The sequence below is a fragment of the Symsagittifera roscoffensis genome, chromosome 2 (genome assembly GCF_963678635.1).
Source record: "Symsagittifera roscoffensis chromosome 2, txSymRosc1.1, whole genome shotgun sequence".
Classification (NCBI taxonomy): domain Eukaryota; kingdom Metazoa; phylum Xenacoelomorpha; order Acoela; family Convolutidae; genus Symsagittifera; species Symsagittifera roscoffensis.
In genome coordinates, this window is record NC_087063.1 from 18171322 (window position 1) to 18189591 (window position 18270).

At 35.2% G+C, this 18270-nt stretch overlaps 1 protein-coding gene across 1 annotated transcript in view; it reads right to left on the reverse strand.

Annotated features, from left to right (window-relative positions):
* Positions 1–237: 237 nt before the first annotated feature.
* LOC134840599 (F-box/LRR-repeat protein 2-like) overlaps positions 238–18270 on the reverse strand; it is a 382029-nt gene continuing 363996 nt past the window's right edge. The window contains exons 6-16 of the mRNA XM_063856523.1: positions 18117–18211; positions 17981–18049; positions 17811–17906; positions 17259–17385; positions 16869–16943; positions 14500–14630; positions 12476–12536; positions 11077–11130; positions 10892–10948; positions 2236–2448; positions 238–1753 (exon numbers count right to left, since the gene is read on the reverse strand). Of these exons, the coding sequence (XP_063712593.1) occupies positions 1652–1753; positions 2236–2448; positions 10892–10948; positions 11077–11130; positions 12476–12536; positions 14500–14630; positions 16869–16943; positions 17259–17385; positions 17811–17906; positions 17981–18049; positions 18117–18211 (1080 nt within the window). The 3' untranslated portion in view covers positions 238–1651. The remainder of the gene's footprint in view (positions 1754–2235; positions 2449–10891; positions 10949–11076; positions 11131–12475; positions 12537–14499; positions 14631–16868; positions 16944–17258; positions 17386–17810; positions 17907–17980; positions 18050–18116; positions 18212–18270) is intronic.

Genomic DNA, 18270 nt, shown 5'->3' on the forward strand with positions numbered 1-18270 from the left:
TCGCAACCTATACAAAAATCTGAACTACGTCCAGTCGAGTTCATTTAAAATTACCTCAAAGGTCACGAGAAGCAAGTAGTTGCTCCCTGCTCCTATCCATTCCTTCGTCACGAACCCCCCCCCCCTTCCCAGTGTCAGGGTTACCTAGTAGCCAATAGTGACCAATGCAAGAAGTACCTAGTACTGTCACGATTTTTCGAATTTTTCAAATAGGATTCTTCAGCATTTAAAACAGAATTGGTCACACTAAAACTAAACTCAATGTAATCTATACATTTATACAAACTTAATTACTGCCATACAATTAAACTAATTTCGTCTCCATTGGGCGACAGTAGTGATCAATAGAAACTATTTTAGAAGCACAATCAATAATTTCAAACCCAGTTGAGGCCAGGCATTCAACATTACAGCGCAATAAAAAACTTCGTCTGAAACATAAGTCTGGACTGGAGTTGCCAAAAAAATCGAGAAGTTCAGAAACGAAGTTATTTGGCGGGTAGCACCATATATATGTGAACAATAAACTTTAACTAAACTAACTTAATTATAGTTTTTTTTTCAAAATTTGTCATTGTGAAATAGCTATTTATTCAGCATTCAATAAACTGGACAGCTACAGTATAGTTTCTCTCAAAAAGAAAAATAACATATTATGAATCAAATCTTTAAATAAATTTGTATACTAATTTGGTATTATTTTCTGATTTACTGATGATAGCAGGAATAAATAGTGATCACCTATGGAAACAAGCAAAATGAAACAAGCAGTATGCAAGAATAAACCTTCTTTTTTCGCGAATTTAAACTTCAGAATTGAAATAAATATTTCGAGTATCATATTCAGTGTTTGAAGTTTTGAGCAAGAAGAAGATAATAGCATCAAATATTACCCACCGCATGCGATGAAATAAAAACAAAATAAACGTCGATAGAAACATCTCAATTTTTCAAGCTAACGCACAATTTAGCCTGTCAAAAATTAAAAACCCGGTCAAATTTAAAGCAATATTTTTCACCATTTAATCATAAGAAACTTTAGAAACTATTTTAAAGATCGAGCTACTTGGATGGTTTTGATTCAGAAGAGATAATTGAAAGTAGAGATAATTAACATGCTTGGTCGGATTGGCTTAATCGGCTGAAAAATAGATAAATTTAATTTAATTGCACTTTGTTTACTTTAGAATTGACACTATAGACGAAATAGTGGTCTCATAAACTACTCTCCCCACCCCTATGGTATCTAGTGAAGGATATCCACCCCTATAGGCGATTAATTCATCGGTTAAGCATATGCGAGCACTGGATCTGAAAGCCGATATCCTTTATGCAATGAAGGGTGAAGTTAAAGAGTAGATTTAGAATTAAAAACTAAGAATCATACCTTCGTGTAAAAGAAAGGATAGAACTAACAAATGGAATAAACCTCGAACTCGACCAAATGTTTTATTCATGCACATGGCTTATATTTTAATTGAACTGGTTTATTCGCACCATTTAATTGTCGCATACTTTCCCGACTGAAATATTTTATGTCAGGCAGAATTCAAAGATACTCGTTGAGCACATTTAACGTATATTTCGGACTGTTTCTCGACTTCTGTTCAGACAGCAACAGGCGTGCAATGCAATGAGGTGGGTGGGGGATCTAGAGGACGCAGCAGCAGCATTTCCTCCTGCCCCTGAACTCGGGAATGGGGGGCGTGGCTGGAGCAAAGTAGGCGTGCACATTGATATGTGGTAAGCGAGCCTAAACAAACCAGATTGAACTCATCTCACTATAACAAAAGGATTTCTTAAGAAATTTTTTGCACTAAGTAACCCGCTTTCAAACTGGTACATTCACATAGCTCCCGTCAGAAGAAGTCACGAAAATGCACGGGTATTTCTCAGTATACTGCCGAGAAACAAGAATACGTACCTCATAATAGTTTTTTTCGATTTTAATTAATTTTAACCAATCATATACTAGCAACCTAAATCAGTTTTCAAAAACGCCAAAAATAGCTTATTTGGGTCAAAAAGCTCCACTGGTTTAGTATTTATAAGCTTTTTGTTCCGACCATTGAAAATGGGGAGGAACTTTGTTTTCCAGTGTATTCTTTTTTTTTTGTTTTCCACGTAAAATCAGCTACCACAAATAATCATCGGATAGAGTTGGAAAATATATCATAATAAAAAATTATCGCAAGGGATATGAGTTTAGGCGTTGAAGGTGACCTTCGAACTCACTCTAAGGGAAGCGATACCAGGTCTGGTGATGAGTTGACAGTCAAACAGGTCTATCTCTTTGAGGTTGTTGCAGAGACAGAGGAAGTCGAGGGAGGCGTCCGACACCTGGGGACAGTTGTCTAGTTTGATCTTCTCCAGACACTGCTGCACTCCTGCCGACTCACAAAGGGCTCTGATTCCCTCATCTGTGATCTGGTCACAATGTGACAGGATCTAAAAATAGCTCTTTGAATATCAAAAAGATTTAGGGACTCGTTTTTGATCAAGCTAGCCAAATTTGAAATGGAATCTGAAAATCTGAAAAATAAAATCTGCCTTTCACACTAAAAACGAATCTCATTTTTCGCGCCATTTTCAATTTTGTCATCGGACAGAATAATTGAGGTTGAAAAACGCTTCGTAAAAAATCTTCAAATTCAAACAGACTAAGTGAAAACAAAATGAATACGGAGGCTAAACGGAGTTTGTCACCACTTGCAATCCATCACAATCATAAAAAAACACAAGATGTTGAAAAAAGTATATTAACAACTAAAATAAGTGGGATGGAAAATTTTAGATGCCCTTAAAGCTTTTTGGAGTTCTAGAGCAACTTATGATCAGAGCTTTTTTCATAAACTTAATTCAACTTGAGAAAACTGGATCAACAGGCAAAGCTTTAATTCCGCTGGAAATCTAAAAAGTAAATTCCGCAGGCACATAAGGGAGTAAGCGATATTTCCATTGATACACCTTATTTGAAATTTGGTAGAGAACTTTTTGAGAAAAGTAGGATTTTTGTTTTAAAAAAAGTTTAGGAAAGCGTCTCAAAAAAAATCAAATAAAAAACCCATCCCATATACTTTCATGATACCTGTTTTTATCAAACAGGAATTCTAGGCAAACAAGTCAAGCAAGACATTTGAAACTTAAAGTAGCAACTGAACAAAACTTACGAAGCGGATACAAAGCAGATAATCATTGAGCAGAAACCAGCTGCGCAGAAAAAAAATGATTGTATGAAAAATTTTGAATAGTTTCAAGCAAGCCCTGAAACTACAATTAAAAACACTTTCAACTGTCATGATACTTGCTTAAAGCACAAGAGAAATCTGTCAGGTGGCATTTAAGCAAAACAGCAGCAGACAAAAGAAAGTATAATTTGCAGGAAAAATTTTAATATTAACACATGCTGAAAAAAAGGTTCTGTCGGGATTCAAACATAGATCTAAGGGTGCAAAGACGACGGCGCTACTTCTACGCCAAGTGCGAAGGAACCTGAAAATTGTTAAGAATCAATAATAAAGCGAGTTAAAAATTAAGTTAAATTGAGTTAAGTTGTTTACGGAAAAAAATCTACTTCCGATTACATAACACTTGCTTTCGCAAGTGTAATCAGAACATGCTTTGAAATGATTTACGGGAAAATCGATTATCTCAAAAGTACACAACCACAAATATGATTCTTTGAAAATTTTCAAATATGATTCTTTGTATCAATCGCATACATACCCACAGAGGCGAACCTGCACTTCTCGCACAAATAGCAAAAGGGAGCTTTATAAGTTCAATATACGACAGCACAATATACAATAAGCCGACAACAAAAAACAAATACTAAATACAAGAAGCCAACTACGCGATTCGAAAAGCAGAAATCGAATTACGAAGCATTCATCTTACAGTCTAAGCTAACTGCTCTAGCTGACTTATAGGATCCACATGTCATCTAACATTAAATAGATAGCGCCTTAAAAAAGCGGACATATTACACGCTACTAAAGCGCTCGCCAAATAAACGGAGCGCAAAAATTGACCATTACACTGGAAAAAAAATTAAGCTCAAATTATATTAAAAGAGTTTGCCTGGCAGAATCGATTTTTTTCCGATTCTCAAAAATAGCAAGCACTTCTATAGTAATGAATCAGCTCGCAAAAAAAGATGCTGTTTTTATCAAGACAAACTTCGAAATCTGAAGCTGAGCCAGATCATAAATCGGTTTGAAAACTTCCACGTTTCATAGAACGAATCAGTTCACGAAAAAATGAACTTTTTAGGAGCAAGCTATTCAAGCTACGAAACTTTAAGGCCTTCAAGTTAATTTTGTGCAGCGAATCGGACTGCGAAAAACTGAAGTTTTCCAAAGCAAGCTGTTCAAGCAATTAAGCTTCAATATTCCAAGCAATTTCATGAAGAGAATCGGTTAGCAAAAAGTTTTAGTTTTTCTATTGGAAGGATAACGCGATGAATTTTGAAGTTATTTTAATTTGTTTCCTGGAGCAAATCGTTTTGTGAAAAGTTCGCGTTTTTCTTGAGCAAACTATTCCAGTTAAGATATTTTGTAACAAATCAAGTTATTTTATGAAGCAAATTTTAAGGCGAAAAAATGCATTTCTAATATTGAAGCAATTCGAACGATGAAGGCTTGAATATTTCATGTTGTTTCTTAGACTGAATCGTTTCGCAAAAAGTTGAAGTTTTCCTATCAAGGTGTTCAATCAATTAACCTTTGAAAAACTTCAAGTTATTTCATAGCGGATATAAGTTTGCTAGAGGTGGTTTTTGTAAGCACGGATGTTGCTCTTTTTAATTAATTAGCTTTAGACATAAATGAATTAGTAAACGCAACAATTCGGACAAAAAAGTGGGCAGGTACTGCCTAGCCTTGAAGTTGAATCGAGTTCATCACGTTTAAAGAGTTTTGAACTTTTTTCAGAAAGAATTCTATAACATTCCAGTACTTAGAATGATTGAAAGTTTTTACCTAAGCATTGAGCTCGATGGCTGCTCTGAATGATTCTTAATGAAGTTCTGATCTCAGTCTTTTTAAATGTTGTGCTCGGTAAAAAAAAGTTAAAACGCTGCGTCCATAGCGCATTGAGACTTTCATTTAATAAATACTAGCATTAAACAAGCTTTTAGTATTTTCCGAGCGTTCACTAAGCCAACAACAGGAGGTTAGACGCCAATTGATCCAAAAACCAAAAAAAATGAAGAAACTTGTCATTTTAAAATCAACAATTTTTTTAGAAATACCAAACTAAAACAGAAAATATACCACTGTGGTGTGGCAACTAATTGTGGTGTCACGACTAATCCGACAAAACATAAGCCCATGAACTATAGTCCGATTAATCAATTTCACTCGAAAAAATTCAATTTCAGCCACTGAAGTTATTTCGTGGACCGAATCGGTTCGCGAAAAGTTTCACTTTTTCTAAGCAAGCTTTATAGCTATTAATTTTTGAATGATAAAGCTATGAAACTTTGAAATATTTATTTATTTCATGGACCGAATTAGTGCTTCAAAAAGTTTTCAGCATGGAGGTTGCTGTTTTCAGTTTATTCGTTTCAGACTGAAATGAATCTGTAAACGCAAAATTTTGGACAAAAAGTAGGCAAGTACTGTCTAGCCTGGAAGTCGGATCGAGTTCATCTTTCTCTGATGGTTGCTTTGAATGATTCTTAAACGTTGTGCTCGATCGAAAAGTTAGAACGTTGCGTCCATAGCGCATTAAGACTTTCATTTTATATAAAAGATAAAATAAGATTTGAACCTAAGAACGAACGAGTGTCAGCTTATGCGATAGGCGATTTTCGCCTTACAAAGTTTTTACCTAAAATAAAACAGCTCACGGCTTGTACCAACAAAGCTAATCAAATTCATTTGAAGCGGAAAACTAAACACTATCAACACATCATTTAGTTTTTATATTAAATTGCAAATGGTTAACTCTACCAGCAGAAGCTCAAAACAATGCATATCAACTTGGGGGAAAATGAGGGTAGTTTTAAGGGGTACCCTTTCGAAACTATCTTTGAGAGCCTCCAAGACAAGGCGGACGGGAAATGCATCAACTGTGTTAACTTATTACTAACCGAGTGTCAAAGCACATGCTATCAAAAGTTGTTAAGGTGCCCAAAAACTGAATCAACAGCTGCTTTCAATATTTCAATGGAAAATCTGAAATGAAATTTCACTTTTGATTCAATATTGTTATTCGTATTTCACATCATTTTCGAAATCAACATCTACATGTCATAACGAGCTTTCCATCAACGAAAGGTCATTTAATTTTCGAAATATTCATTTCAACCCTGACAATCTGCCTAGGGTTTAATAAGCGACTCTTTTCCAGTCCCCCCCTTTCAAAGTCAATTTTGAAAAGCTTATTAAATGTTGTCATAATGCAATGAAATTTGGTATGGTGAAAAAACAGATTTGTTTTTCATACTTCACATCGTAACATCACGCATTTAGCCATAATTCAAGCTATGTAACTTATAATTTTCCAAAAACAGAATTTATTTCAACGGGGAAATCGGTTTGCGAAAAGCTCGGGGATGCGATGAAACTTTTGAATTTTTCAATTTATTTCAAAGGGGAAATCGGTTTGCGAAAAAGTTTTTCTGAGCAAGCTATTGAGGCAATGAAACTTTGAATTATCTCAAGTTTTCACAGAGAAAATCGATTAGCGAAAAGTTTATGTTTTTGTAAGAAAGCTATGCAAGCGAGGAAACTTAGAAAATTTTTTAAAACAATTCATAGTGCAAATCGGTTTGGAAACAGCTAGTTTTTCTAGCAAGGAGGTAGCTGTTTTTAGTTGGTTCGTATCAGAGCCAATCAATCTAAGAACGCAAATTTCGAAAATGGCCAGGCACTGTCTAGCCTTGAAAATGAATTGATTTCATCTTGTCTACAGAATTGAATTTTTGTCAAAAACAATTCTAGAATATGCCAGACTTAAGAAAATTTGAAAATTCTAGAACATTTTTGGCCTTCTCTTAAACGTTGAGCCTTGAGAATTTTTTCAAAGTTGCATTCGAAACAGCTAAAACATTGCGTTCAGTTAAACATTGCGTCCATAGCGCATTCGGAATTACATTTAGTATAAAAGATTGGGTGCCAGTCAAAGGCTAAACGAAGCTTCAAAGACCAATTTTCCACAAAAAAGTTTTTCTTAGCTGAATCAGTAGCTACTTGACATCAAATGCTAATCGCACTATAAAGGGCTACTGCAAAGGGTCTCGGAGTACAAAGCAGAGCTTTCAAACGAGACTATCTCAACTGAGGCTTCGATATCTTTCGAGTGTTTTGTAGTACCTGATTAGAGTTTTGAAGTTATTACAATTAAAAAAAATCAGAATATAAATTTCCCTCCCACTTCGTTATTGGCACAAAAATGAACAATTTGATAGCCGACATGCAATGTTTAAAGTCGACAAGATTGAGAAACCAGTCAGTATAAACACTATGATTTAAATCATGCAGTAAAATGAAATCACAGAGGCGAGAAATCGTCAAACGGTAGCTTTAAAACGCACAAAAGCATAAACGTGTCGCTAAATGCACGTTTTGTCACTTGCACAAATTTTGTATATAATAACTTAAAAGCAACCACACCAGCTTTCCATGTAGCAAACAAGAACGTATCAAACCTAAATTATGTTCAAAAGAGGCACTCTAAAAATCTCGCCAAGAAAATTGATTTAGAAAATTACTAAAAAGAAATTATATTACACAGAGGCAAAGCTGAGCTTCGCCCTTGCGATACAAATATGAATGACTGTGAAAATCAAACCTAAAAATTCAAAAAAAAAAATCGTTTTTGTCTATAAAAGTTACAACAACAGCCCAAAATATCTGGAACAAAACTGCCTGCACCATTATAAACTCTACAAAGAACTTTGGGAATTCTATATAAAAAAGCAAGTTTTCGAAGAAAAAAAAAGTCCTTTCTGCGGAACTAAGCAGACAGACAATAGTCTAAAATAGCCAAAATTTTCTATTTGCAAAAAAAACACAGGTCTCAACTGGAATCAAACTCCCGGCTGTGTCGCCTCAAGCATGGGGTTACAGCAGCTTTCAATAAAATTAAACCACCGAGAACCAAGCCGACAAAATAAACAGACGGACGATAGTCCGAAAAAGCACAAAAACTCTAGTTTGCAAAAAAGGGCCCGGCAGGAGTCGAACCGCCAGCCTTTGCCGTCTCAAACAGTTGTTTCACCTCTACGCCAGAGGCGCCGGATGGTTGATTGGATTGAATTTATAATTTCTAAGCGGTAACAGCCGAAAATATCTGAGCAGAAACCCTTCATGCCGAAAAAATCTCAAAAAAAATTCAACTTATAAAAAGTTAGAAGTTGAATTTATAAGGAAAACACGTGCACAAAAACTTTTTTCAGTCGTAACGACGCAATAAGTGGCCACTAAGTCGATGTTATTAAGCCGAAAATTTATAAGCCGATAAAAATAAGACAAAGAAAATGAGAAAAAAAAGTTGCAATAAATCGAGCTGGTAAAATCACAACCAATGCGAAAAGCAAATTTCAATTTGGTCGGATTTTTAAAATGCGAAAAACAACTGCATTCAGAATCATTTTACAGCTAAAATAAACGATTCTTAATGCGGTAAATTGGCCGACAAAACAACCGTTTGAAAAAAAACTGGTCCTGGTCACGTTCGAACACAGGATATTTGCCGTCCCAGGCATATTCGTTACCACCAGGCTAAGTGTGCAAAGACACTACGAAATTTGAATTCACTGTGAAGCAAGGTACATCAGGAGTCCAATGAAACCTGTGCACAAAGTTGCTAACGGCAAAAAAAGTCTAGTACCCGATACTCAAAATAATCCAGCAGTGACTAAAGAAATTGTTAATGAAAAGTTTTGAGCTATAAAATCTGAACCTCTTGACCCTCTCTTTCGAAAACGCGCGAAAAGTTGAACACAGCCAACAAAAAGTTGGAAAAGAGCAATCAACGACGTTAGATAACAGAAAAAAAATACGAAAAAATCTCAACTCTCGAATTTCAAAGAAAAAAAAATAGATGCCCTTAAGCTCTTTGAATTTCTAGAACAATTTATGATTGGTGCTTTTTTTTTACAACTTTAACCCAACTTAAGAAAATAGGATCCATAGGTTAAGTTTTTGTTCCGCTGAAAATCTGAAAATTAAATTCCACGTTCGAAACTAGAAATCGTTCGGTTTTTCGCGCCATTTCCACGTTCGCATTTGGAGAGTGCTACTTACGAATTGATCAGCAGATGAATTTCAATTGAACTCAAAAAAGCAAATATATCTAGGTGCATTCATAAATGCATTAATATGTATGAAAGCACATCTACAGTTATTAGAGCATTTTAAGACTTTTTCCTTAAAAAAATCACCAAGACCTAAATAAGAGTCTTGACTACGTTCATTACTCTTAAAAATCTACTTTTTGCTTCATAAGACTCAATAATCTGTCCATAAGCCGATGAAACAAACGCCGAGATTATTTATGCCGAAGGAAGCTTTTCAGCGAAAAAAAAAAAGAAATTATACAGAGTCATGGTTTTTAATTTTACAAATTACATGAAAGAATCAAAAACACTTCATTTTCAATCAAATAAGAATCTGGAAACAAGCCGACAAAAGACAAGCAGACAACTGATAGGCCGATGATTTTTGATACAAAATACTATGGGTTTTAAAAAACGGGTTCTGACAGGAATCAAGCCTAGGCCCTTAGCCGCCAACTAGTTTTCGTAACCAGTAGTTAAATTTGATTTTTCACGAAATTGAGCATTATTGCTGCAGAATTGAATGCTGCACAAATGATAACAGCACAATGATTCAGTGATTTTTTTAAACAAGTTGTTAGCCCAAAAAATTGTCTATATTCCGATTTCATAACGCTTGCTAATCGCAAGCGTAAGAAACAGTCGGAAAACCCAATAGCTTTTAAGATTTACCCCAGAAATTGTTGTCACGCAAAAATTTCCAGCAATTAAATTTAAAACTTTATGACTCTGCAACGCGTATTACCTGAAGGGGTATCTTTTTACCCCTGAAGCGACACAAAATATTAAAAATAAGCAGATAACACAAGCCGAAACCAATTAGGCCGAAAAAAGCTTTCAAGCGAAAATAAAACCTTTGAGAAAAACTTCAGGGCAATTAATTTTACTAACGACAGGAGTATATCAAAAACACATGCTTCTACGATGAACATTGCCTACGGCACACTTAAATTCTCCGTCTAGCTCCCGATCAAGATTTTTGCTCTCGCAATTCTAATGATAATAACTTAGAGCTTGAGGTTTTTTACTGGAAAAAAGGAAAAAAACATCAAGCCCTATATATCAGTGAACATATTTATGAATTCTGAAAATGAAAATCCTCGTTCGAAGCTAAAAGTCCTTCACTCTTGCACTTTCATTGTTGCCAGCGCGTAAATTGCCTTCCTTTCAGTAAATGAATGTGCAACAAAAAAACTACACGACCTAAATAAGAGATAACTAACATTGTACATGAACACTTAATAAAAAGGACAAAAAGCACAGAAAGTTCCAACCAGTAAATGAAGAAAAAATATATTTTTTTGAAATTTCATTATTTTATAGCTTACAGCTCAATATACACCTAACACTCTCTATTCGCTCGAAATTTGAATCCGGCTTTTCTTGAAACCAAAAAAGTTTTTGGAATTTTTTTTAATTGTTCGAATCTCGACTAAAAGTACTTTAGTATGATATTCCATTAAATCTAAAAATTCAATCTATTCAAATAATTATTCGTGGTAGCAATTTTGCGTGAAAAAAAAGTTAAAATCAAAGAAAAACTAGCTGAAGACAAAGTCCTGCCATACTTACAGCGATCAGAACAAAAATTTATGAGCAACTAACCATTTCCCGTATGTATGGACAATTGGCCGCAAAGTTTTGCAATGTTGCGTCAGTTAACTAAAACAAAAACAGAAAACATCATATGTTTCCAATAGAGCAAATGAATCAGAAATGTTAATATTCCTCTCTGAAAATAATTGATTTTTTTTTTACTTTTCCACTATTACATTCTATAAGCAACTCACATGATTGCACTCTTCGACATCAAGCTTCTCCAGCAAATGTTCTTCAGTCCGATTCTAGAAAAGAGGCCAAAAAATAACATAGCCAACTTACAAATGGAAAAGAGTAATAAACGCAAGAAAACAGAAAAAAAAACTGAATTCTTTGAAAAAAAACTTCAATTTTCGAATATACCCTTTAAGCTAATTGAATTTCACGAAAAATTTATGATTGGAGTTTTTTTTGATAGATTAACCCAATTTGGAAAGCTGGATCAATAGTTAAGTTTTTATTTCACTGGGAGTTTAACATTTTTGCTGTTCGATAGTAGAGTTTGCCTTCCTTTTAACAAAGGAAATGACCTAAACATAGCCAATCGAAGATTGGAAAAAGTAATGAGCGCAAGTAAACAAAAAACACCGACTTCGTTGAAACTCTCGAATCTCAAAGAAAAAAAGCAGATTAGAGATTCTATGAAAACAGCTTTTTTGGTAACATTAATCCAACTTGAGAAAACTGGATCAACAGGTAAAATTTTTATTCCGCTGGAAATCTAAAAATTAAATTCCATTTTCGAAACTAGAAATCGTTCACGTTTTTTCCCGCCATTTCCACGTTCGTATTTGGAGAGTGCTATTAACGCCACTTTCAGCAGATGAATTTCAATTAACTCAAAAAGTTTATATATATCTAAGTGCATTCATAATGCAGCAATATGTATCAATGTACATCTGTAATAATTAGATACTTTTATTCATATTTTAAGACTTTTTCCTGAAAAAAATCAACCTGACCTATAAATGAGTACTCACTACGTTCATTACTCTTAATAGCAACAAATTAGAATTGACCCAATATAAAAACCAGGGGCGGATCTAGGATTTTCTCGAGGGGGGCCGGATTTTCAAAACAAAAATTTTTTTAGTTCGACCAAATTGTTTTTCTGAGCTCTCCCAAAGCACTAAAAAGACCCTGTCTTGATTTAAGAAAATTCTGCGCCCCAGGCAAAATTTTGAAAAACAGGCCGAAAAAGGCGTTTTTAGGCACTTTTGGAAAATTTTGACCTAAAAATCGCGTTTTTTGGCGCGCGCTCCCCCGTCAAAATCTCAAAATTAGTATATATTGGCGCCGAAGACGCCTTTAGAACATTTTTAGGGTCCGTCACCAAATCTGGATATCTCAAAATAGTACAAAGGGGGACCCTTTGGGTTGGCAGGGGGTCGGATCCCTTAAACGGGTCGTCCGCCCACTTGCCCCCTGATAAAACAGGGGTGTGGGGCATGTTTCATTGCCAAAGGAGTGTACGGCCAAACATTTTTCACCCATCAACATCGATTAAACTATCTTCTTTTAAATTTTTGAGAGCCTTATTCTGATTAGATATGAATTGTCATTTGCGATCCCCCAGGTGAAATGATTTACCCTCGTGAGATGACTGAAGCCCACGTCGGTAATAGCTGCACATGAGTTCAACTCAAGGTTTCTAAACAAAATTCAAGTTAAGTCAGGCGAAGTCGAAAAAATACCATGCTTATGAGTCATTTGCCCATTCAGGGTAGAACAAAAATGAACGCATGAGATTTTATATTAACTGATACCACAAAACCACGAAACAATATACTTGACAATTAGACGATGTAAGAATTATGCGCTCGATCAGGCCCTGAAATGGTTAAAGATTTTGCCGAGCTGAAATAATTGCCCATCCGCTCATTGATCTCCCACAAAACAGATAGGCATTTTCGCCCATAATTTAGGGTCGTAAAATCTTCTACACTGTTGTTTTGAAGGCGTGTGTTGGATTTTTGGTGAACCGACAGAACGATTAATTGTTTACACTTACTATTTTTTAGAATAATAATAAATTGCTTACAAAACTAGATTCCGTCCATAGTAAAATTAAGAGATTCCGTCCATAAAGTTTAAAAACTTTTCACTGAGTGCCTAAACGCGCCTTTTTCGGCCTGTTTTTTTCCAAAATTTTGGTCAAAACAGGGTCTTTATAGTGATTTGGGAGAGCTTAAAACATCAATTTGGTCAATATAAAAAAAGGTCGACCGATTTTTTTGATTTTTTTTGCGGAAAAAAAACATTGAAAAAAGTCGATTACCTAGCGGCAACCAAGGCAAAAAATCTGGGTGACCTAATGGCCAAAAAAATGTCGTCACGAAAAAAAATTCAGCTACAAATTTTTACAAACATTTTGTACTGACGCAGGATAAAATGCGTAAATTTCCCATGCCCTAATTAGCTTCCACTAAAATAAGGTAAGAGAGGAGTGCCTACTTTCGTTCTTTCGATTGAAGTCAATATCGAACTCGGCAGGGCAGTTTTCAATAAATGGTGATAACTTCCAAAAAAACGATAACAATGGATAGGGTGTAGCGGCTTTAGCAGAAGAGATCCCCTCTATCTGTTCTTTCCATTGAAACCTTAATTTGAGATTTGGCGATGCTGTCTCTGAGAAAAAAAATCTAAGAAAAGGAGTCAAACAATCCCCCGTTGAAATTTTCGAAGGCCGTTGAAAGTGGAGTACGGTAAAAATAGACAAGGCAAGTATGCAAACACACGTAGCAGCCCGTCTTTGCGTTGGTATCAGTTTTTTGAAAATCAGTGAATTAGTGGTAGAGAAAATTTTAAATTTTAGCAAAAATAGGAAAAATTCGAAAGCGTTGCAAAAAATTCCGAAGCGTCGCAAAAATTAAAACAAATAGAAAATGAAATCCTATGCACTTTCATATACACAGTTGTTTGTTGCCTTCCAATCTACGCAATATAAGTTGACTAAGCCAAAAAAAACCAAAACCGCGTTAATTTGAAAGAAGAATTTTAAAAAATCAAAATCAGACCTAATAAAATGACAAAATACAGATCTTTCATTTACAATTTAAAAAATCTAAATCGAAACCAAATCCATCCCGTACAAAAGAAAGTCGATAAAAGTTAGTACCAGACAATAAAAACACCATTAAAAAAAAACGAAAACGAACCGACGGAAACTGGGCCAAAAACGACGAATTAGAAAAAAATTTTATATTTTTTTACGAAATTATTTGAAAAGATAATTACTGCCCGAAAGGGATTCCACCTACTTACTACCTAAATAGAAGTAGTTTTATATGAATTTTCAAAAAATGGTCCATGCCTTTACCATTCCTACAAAACTGACCGATCTGTGAACAAAGATGTTTAAGGGGAAAAAAGGCTAGTACACGATCGCAATACCATTGCTTATCGCAAGAGTAAAAAAATTTATAGTCGAGTTTAACTTATAAATATAATCAATATCGCATCTTGTTAACTAAACAACCCTCTCTTTCCCTTTCCAAAAGGGTGAAAGTCGTTAAAATAGAAACCACATGAGGGGTTTAGCTTACAAGATCCTCGATATCTATGAGAGACTGGCACTAGTTTGTGTGCTATCATTTTTGTACATGTGCTATCACCTGATGTTTGGACAGTTGTGTCCAAGTGCGAGGAGGGACTGGTCGGAGATGTGGGGTATCTGGGACAGACACATTGTCTCCAGAAGAGGACACCCCTCACACACCCTGGTCACGCCCTCGTCCGTCACTCGCTACACAACACATCACATTGGAACTCTTAATAATCAGACCAAACTATTTCCAGTATGAGTCCATAATAAGGCATTCTGACATGAATAATTGTCAATCAAGTATTATTTTTTAAGAACTGTATCTCTATCGATCAATTATTTAGGACCAACTCTATTCATTGAGACGTCACTGCCATTTGTTTACTAGACAACCCTTACGGAAGTATTAGTTTTAATGACTAACATTAAATCATTATAACAAAACAGTTCGTATGTCAAAATGCCAATATTTCAAATTAAAAACCGAAATATTGGCTTTGAAATAAAAAACCTCCAGATATTACTGAAGAACATAATTTTGGACTTGAGGTTGCCTTTATATGCAATTACCAAACCTCTTAAACCAAGGAACCATGTCTTGGTCGGTGCGCAATTCGATATAAAATGTTCACTAAAATATGCGTTTAATGTGGAAAAACAACAATCAACTAAGAGTTCCGAAGAGTTCAGCACTTAACTAAGCGTTTAATGTGAAACAGACAAATCACACAGAGGCAAAGCTGCGCTTCGCAAACACGGCTCTTTTCCAGTTTTCTATCTTCCTATAAAATTACAAAAACAAGATGTTCAAAAATTGTTCACATGGCATTTTGCATGTAGAAAATGTTGTACAAAAATGTTCTCCTGCTCACGCTGACACGTTTTGATGCAGTTTTAAATTGAAAACTCATTTTAAAGACTTTTATATATTTTGAACATCAGAAGAAAAAATCAAAGAGGGAACTGAAAAAGAGCCGCAAACACTAGCGAAAACACTGGACAGGACAAAAAGCAGCTCTATAAAGAGCAATAAGAAAAAGTCGAAGTAAGCCTCAAATTAGTAAAAATTCCGCTACGTCTCAAATTCGATCTGCGACCTAGAGATTTTGAGTCTCACGCACTAACCATTCAGCCAAGCACGCTCCATACATCACAAACACTAGCCACAAATAAACCATAGAACAGATGCTAAGAAAATTCCAATGCTAGATCGCTATTATAGCAAAAGTGCCGCCAAATCAGTGAACACTTTCCACATTCAGTGAAAACTTTTGTTTGCGATGTAGGTTAGAACACAAAGAAGGTTCATACTAATACACTACAGTGTCCGATAGTGTAAGCAAACGAAATGAATTGAACTTACACAAATCAAAAGTCATAGTGCGAAAAAGTAAATTTTTGACTAACACATTCTAGGACTTTTCCTGAGAAAAGCTTTCAAACCCACAACACCCATATCTCGAAAGCTGTTAAGGCTATAAGGCTCATATTTCAAGCCTGGGCTCGCAAACCTAGGATGAGAGGTGGTATTATAACAAGCAGTTGTACGGGAACAAAACTTGAAATTAAGTTTCTCACTGTTTCGGTGTATCAATGACATGACATACATAGAAGCCTTCATATCCTGAAAACTATAGGATTTGATAGCTTTAGTCTGAGCTCGCATTCCTATACAGTGCAGTCGTACAGTTTGAGCCAGCAAGCAATCAAAAAACTATAAAATTCGAAACTGATGAAATATTTTCAAGTGTAATGAGATTCCTGATAACTATCCTAAAAACATCTACATCAAAAAACTGATAGTTCAGAATAAAAAAAAACTGATCCCAAAAAAAGCTAAGTACAAATTTGATCCAAAAAATAGTTAAGTACAAAATGGTTTTTTAAAAAACGTAAGCTGTCCACCATACAACAAGATAAGGCAGAAGCCCATATGCTTGGTTAGATAATCCTTCCCTCGTTAAAACTAGTTTTTCAGCTTTAGCGCTCTAACGTGCAAGCGTACCTCACAAACAATATACGACATTTAGGTGAAAGTAATGACATGACACGATGAGCAACTGAGCTTGAAATTACAAAAAAAATAATAGGTAGGAAATGCTGCAAAAAACAAAAATGCTGTTTTCCCTAGCAAACGACGCAGAGCCGGGTCACTAAACCGTTATAACAAAAACCGAAACCAAATATGTCAAATTAGGTTTTTGAGCGAAAAAAAGAGAAATATACCAAGTCAGGTTTTAGTAGATATAGAAATAACCGCAAAAAATCAAAACTACCTTCAATAACTATGCAATTGCTTACAGCACAAGAAAAATATGTGATGTTGGAACGATTGTAACGAAATGTTGGATGGATCCATGAATACGTACCAGAACTTCATAAGGCAGAAATAGCCGTGTTAAATATTTCAGAATATGAAATATTATGAGAAACACATACGGCGCACTTGAGGACGTTGATGACGATTAGTCTGTTCAGATTCTGGCCAATCAATGTCATGCACGCGTCGTTAAACTGAAAAAAAACTTCGATTCACATTTTTGTTACTCATTAAAACTTTTCTATACTTAATGCTCACTGTTGTTTAGAGTAGATTCGACACGTGAAAAAAAATGAATGTATTTAATCAGAAAACACAATTTTTCATCCCTTTCGGCAGATGAATCTGAACAAAAATGAATTACAAAAGTAGCCATTTCCAGGTCGGCCTTTTCCGCGTCTAAACAGTGTCGAAAAATCCAATTTACCACTAAAGCAATTTATGTTAAGAGGTCAAGGTCACCGGCATTGCCACCCTTTTAGCATTACCTATTAATGAAAAGCACTGACCTTGTCTACACCAGCACAGCGAAGTCTTAAAATGTTCGGACATCCAGAAGTCAGTGCTGCGAAGCCCACATGAGAAATATGTTTGTTCCAGGAAAGATCAACATCTTCTAAATTGGCACATCCTCTTCTGCAAGAAAAGAAAACGATTATACCAAGCCAGTGCTGAATCTAGGGCCTCGGGACAAAAAGCTTGCAGCTTTCTATTTTAACCGATAAAATGTCCGAATATTTTCTTCTGATGTTCTACAGTTTTTCAGCAGCTACCGGAGATTCAGTGCTAAATTTTTGGCAATCGGAAATCGAATGAAATCGCGATACAAAATTTCGATTACTGGTCGCTTCATAGCTTAAAACGGCAGGTCTACTTACACAAAACAAAAAATAAATAAACACTGATTAAGATTAGGAAAAATTTAACTTTTGAAATATTTAAGAAACAATTAACCCGATTTAAGCACTATTCCACAAGATGCATAACATAGCTTGCTTATATTTGAGTCAAAAGTGCGCAGAAGTTGAATCTTTATTATCACAAAAGACGATATATCTCACCCGACAGAGATGAGAGAAGAATCTGATATCTTATCGCATGAATCTAAATTCAGTGTCTTCAGATGTTTAGCATAATCACCCAAAGCCTCGCAGGCACTGAAAAAATTCAAACAACAAAATTTAAGGTACACGTTTTTGAATCAAAAAATAATTTGCTGAAATTCACTCACCGATCTGTTATGTCTCGACACTCGCGAAGATTCAGTTCCTCTATCTGATTACAATTTTCGGCGAAAATCCTGAAAAATTCAGCGGTTTAAGAGCTGCACATTTCACCTATTATTAACCAGATCATTTGCTACTAACCTTATGGCACTGTCGCCTATATTTTTACAGCCCTTTAGATTGAGAGATTTCAGGAAAGGACCCGCTCGTCTAGAAAGACTCTTTATAACGTTGCTCTAAACAACATTTATCAAGAACAGGAAAGTTTCGGGCAGAAGGCAACCAAACAAGAAGC